A 4,440-nucleotide genomic window follows, 5' to 3' on the forward strand; every position below is an offset into this window, starting at 1 on the left:
TTTGCCTTCGTGTCTCCGCCCTCTGTGTCTCTGCCTTCGTGTCTCCGCCCTCTGTGTCTCTGCCTTCGTGTCTCCACCCTCTGTGTCTCTGCCCTCTGTGTGTCTGCCTTCGTGTCTCCGCCCTCTGTGTCTCTGCCTTCGTGTCTCCACCCTCTGTGTCTCCGCACTCTGTGTCTTTGCCTTCGTGTCTCCGCCCTCTGTGTGTCTGCCTTCGTGTCTCCACCCTCTGTGTCTCTGCCTTCGTGTCTCCACCCTCTGTGTCTCCGCCCTCTATGTGTCTGCCTTCGTGTCTCCGCCCTCTGTGTGTCTGCCTTCATGTCTCCGCCCTCTGTGTCTCTGCCTTCGTGTCTCCACCCTCTGTGTCTCCGCCCTCTGTGTCTCCGCCTTCGTGTCTCCGCCCTCTGTGTGTCTACCTTCATGTCTCCGCCCTCTGTGTCTCTGCCTTCGTGTCTCCGCACTCTGTGTCTCCGCCCTCTGTGTCTCTGCCTTTGTGTCTCCGCCCTCTGTGTGTCTGCCTTTGTGTCTCCACCCTCTGTGTCTCCGCACTCTGTGTCTCTGCCTTTGTGTCTCCGCCCTCTGTGTCTCTGCCTTCGTGTCTCCACCCTCTGTGTCTCCGCCCTCTGTATCTCTGCCTTTGTGTCTCCGCCCTCTGTGTGTCTGCCTTCGTGTCTCCACCCTCTGTGTCTCCGCACTCTGTCTCTGCCTTTGTGTCTCCACCCTCTGTGTCTCCGCACTCTGTCTCTGCCTTTGTGTCTCCGCCCTCTGTGTCTCTGCCTTCGTGTCTCCACCCTCTGTGTCTCCGCCCTCTGTGTCTCTGCCTTTGTGTCTCCGCCCTCTGTGTCTCTGCCTTCGTTTCTCCACCCTCTGTGTCTCCGCCCTCTGTATCTTCGCCCTCTGTGTGTCTGCCTTCGTGTCTCCGCCCTCTGTGTGTCTGCCTTCGTGTCTCCACCCTCTGTGTCTCCGCACTCTGTCTCTGCCTTTGTGTCTCCGCCCTCTGTGTCTCTGCCTTCGTGTCTCCACCCTCTGTGTCTCCGCCCTCTGTGTCTCTGCCTTTGTGTCTCCGCCCTCTGTGTGTCTGCCTTTGTGTCTCCACCCTCTGTGTCTCCGCACTCTGTGTCTCTGCCTTTGTGTCTCCGCCCTCTGTGTCTCTGCCTTCGTGTCTCCACCCTCTGTGTCTCCGCCCTCTGTATCTCTGCCTTTGTGTCTCCGCCCTCTGTGTGTCTGCCTTCGTGTCTCCACCCTCTGTGTCTCCGCACTCTGTCTCTGCCTTTGTGTCTCCGCCCTCTGTGTCTCTGCCTTCGTGTCTCCACCCTCTGTGTCTCCGCCCTCTGTGTCTCTGCCTTTGTGTCTCCGCCCTCTGTGTGTCTGCCTTTGTGTCTCCACCCTCTGTGTCCTCCGCACTCTGTGTCTCTGCCTTTGTGTCTCCGCCCTCTGTGTCTCTGCCTTCGTGTCTCCACCCTCTGTGTCTCCGCCCTCTGTATCTCTGCCTTTGTGTCTCCGCCCTCTGTGTGTCTGCCTTCGTGTCTCCACCCTCTGTGTCTCCGCACTCTGTCTCTGCCTTTGTGTCTCCGCCCTCTGTGTCTCTGCCTTCGTGTCTCCACCCTCTGTGTCTCCGCACTCTGTCTCTGCCTTTGTGTCTCCGCCCTCTGTGTCTCTGCCTTCGTGTCTCCACCCTCTGTGTCTCCGCCCTCTGTGTCTCTGCCTTTGTGTCTCCGCCCTCTGTGTGTCTGCCTTTGTGTCTCCACCCTCTGTGTCTCCGCACTCTGTGTCTCTGCCTTTGTGTCTCCGCCCTCTGTGTCTCTGCCTTCGTGTCTCCACCCTCTGTGTCTCCGCCCTCTGTATCTCTGCCTTTGTGTCTCCGCCCTCTGTGTGTCTGCCTTCGTGTCTCCACCCTCTGTGTCTCCGCACTCTGTCTCTGCCTTTGTGTCTCCGCCCTCTGTGTCTCTGCCTTCGTGTCTCCACCCTCTGTGTCTCCGCCCTCTGTGTCTCTGCCTTTGTGTCTCCGCCCTCTGTGTGTCTGCCTTTGTGTCTCCACCCTCTGTGTCCTCCGCACTCTGTGTCTCTGCCTTTGTGTCTCCGCCCTCTGTGTCTCTGCCTTCGTGTCTCCACCCTCTGTGTCTCCGCCCTCTGTATCTCTGCCTTTGTGTCTCCGCCCTCTGTGTGTCTGCCTTCGTGTCTCCACCCTCTGTGTCTCCGCACTCTGTCTCTGCCTTTGTGTCTCCGCCCTCTGTGTCTCTGCCTTCGTGTCTCCACCCTCTGTGTCTCCGCCCTCTGTGTCTCTGCCTTTGTGTCTCCGCCCTCTGTGTCTCTGCCTTCGTTTCTCCACCCTCTGTGTCTCCGCCCTCTGTATCTTCGCCCTCTGTGTGTCTGCCTTCGTGTCTCCGCCCTCTGTGTCTCTGCGTGTCTCAGTTTTATATTGTGGTGTGACCTCTTGTGTTGTGGTTTCCTTCATGTTTTATTCTGATATGTTTCCTCAGCGTGTCATGTCTGTGCTCTCCCTCGTGTTCCCTCGCTCCCTCGTCTGCCTCTCCTCCTCGCCATGTCTTATGTCAGTGCATGTAGTTGGTGTCTCGTCATACTCATTTGGTTCAGCTGTGTCTTCCTCCTGTGTGCTGTTCGCTCGTTTCCTGCTGTGTATTTATAGAGTGTGCTTTCTCGTTGCTGGTTGGTCTGTGTGTTCTCCGTACGGTTCTCCCTGTTTTTCATGTTTCCTCATCGTTACGTTAAATATGGTAGATCACGTTGTGCTGTTTGTACTCTCAGACGGTCGCTCCGGGACTCTCTTCACATTGTGAGACTACAGACTGACTCGACTCAGCTCTGTAGATGTGAAGCATCTCTGAAATCACTGAGTCGCCTCACCCCAGAATCCTTCTCAAACTTGGAGGCAGAGGTGTTACAGTTATGGTCAGACGTTTGCATCCACGCATGGGCATGAATGTCATCCTAATGTAACTGTTATTTTTCCAGTGCAGAACTGGAACCACACAATGGCAGATTTGTACATGCAGCCGTAATAACATGTGATCAAGTTGCACTTTGAACACCTGCTTTTGGAATCCAAGCTTGTGTTCAGATTCTGGATCGATATCTGAGACTCTACCAGGCAGACTCGGTTCATTTGAAGTCACAGGACCGAGGTCTCTGGAAGGATATGCAAACTCTGACAGTCCGCCAAACAAGCTTTGGTGTCCTTGGTGTCACTCTGCAGAGACCATTGAACCCACTAAAACTTGACTGCAGGGGAGAGCAAGGGCGTAGATTTGGTTTTGGCATTGGTGGGGACGGATGAGTCAACCACTGAACCCTGCCCTGTTTCTTTTTTTTTCCTTTTTGTTTTTGCTTCTTAATAAAAAAAGGAGAAATATACTTCCCTGCATATGCTATTCTACATGCTTTTAGACCATTTAAAATTACAATTCATAGTTTTATATGTGAATTATATAATGTTAAATTACTATTAAATAAATGACTAAGTATTTTAGACTTCAGTTTACTTCAGTCATATTCCATATAAATCAGGTATCATACAAAAATAAAAATAGCTTCAAATACAGTCATGACAATAAGAATAAAATGTGGAGCTGCTTCAGTGTTTCTGTCAGTTTGTGCAGATCTTGACTCATCAGCAATGTTTGTAAGGTGAGTGCATTTTTAAAACAATTTGTGCAAACTGCACTACAAGGTGGAATATTTGCACAATCATGACTACCTCATGATATTTTGTCTCAAAAATTAACCCTATGAATATGTCAGTGCCATTAGGATGAAATTATTGTGTCACCATTTTAAGTTAGACATGTAATTTTAACAGCCTCTGTAAACTAATATCCTGGCTTGCTCGAGGCTGCCGTTTTCTCTGACAGTTTCAATCAAAATTAGAAATGCTGCTCTGAGACTGAGATAACAGTGCTGCCTGTTGTGCAGTTAGTTTCCAAAATACATTATTCATGGTTACTGTGGAAATAAAGAAATTATTTTACTGTTACTATATATCCTTCACCAGTAACATTGTATTAAAATGTTTACTAAAGCTACTGGCATCATATTAACCTTTATCACAGGTGCAGCCATAATCATTATATACACACATTGCATATTGTGCTCATTAAGAGGTTATTCTGCTCAGTTAATGGAAGGTCTCAAGCTTTGTTTTGCGCGATGTCCAGACAATATATTGTGCAAGCAACTTGGAGCAATAGAGGGTAAAACTGCATACATGCTTACAAACACATATAATTTAGAGAACAGCCAGGCCAAAGGCCTGACATTCATTTAGCTTCCAACTGCATTTGAGTTTCTTAGTAACAGATGACAGAAGACGAGTCAAGAAGAGGACAAGCCCTCAGAAATCGTCTGAGCCTGAAACTACTTTCCATTTATGGAAGAATGTGATAGAAAGAGGAACTTCTTTGTCTGTTTTTAGCTTTTGAAGTGATC

At 50.3% G+C, this 4,440-nt stretch overlaps 1 protein-coding gene across 1 annotated transcript; it reads left to right on the forward strand.

Moving 5' to 3' along the window:
* The first annotated feature begins 272 nt into the window (after positions 1-272).
* Positions 273-3,306, forward strand: LOC109201762 (calphotin-like). Its single transcript, XM_019357409.2, has 2 exons — positions 273-2,893; positions 2,971-3,306. The coding sequence occupies exon 1, from the start codon at positions 273-275 to the stop codon at positions 2,793-2,795; it is 2,523 nt and encodes an 840-aa protein (XP_019212954.1). The 3' UTR covers positions 2,796-2,893; positions 2,971-3,306.
* The last annotated feature ends 1,134 nt before the right edge of the window (positions 3,307-4,440 follow it).

This window comes from Oreochromis niloticus, linkage group LG4 (genome assembly GCF_001858045.2).
Source record: "Oreochromis niloticus isolate F11D_XX linkage group LG4, O_niloticus_UMD_NMBU, whole genome shotgun sequence".
Classification (NCBI taxonomy): Eukaryota; Metazoa; Chordata; class Actinopteri; order Cichliformes; family Cichlidae; genus Oreochromis; species Oreochromis niloticus.

Excerpts from the sequence above, each read along its gene's own strand:
- LOC109201762 (XM_019357409.2), top strand. The coding sequence starts at position 273 with ATGTGTCTGCCTTCGTGTCTCCGCCCTCTGTGTGTCTGCCTTCATGTC.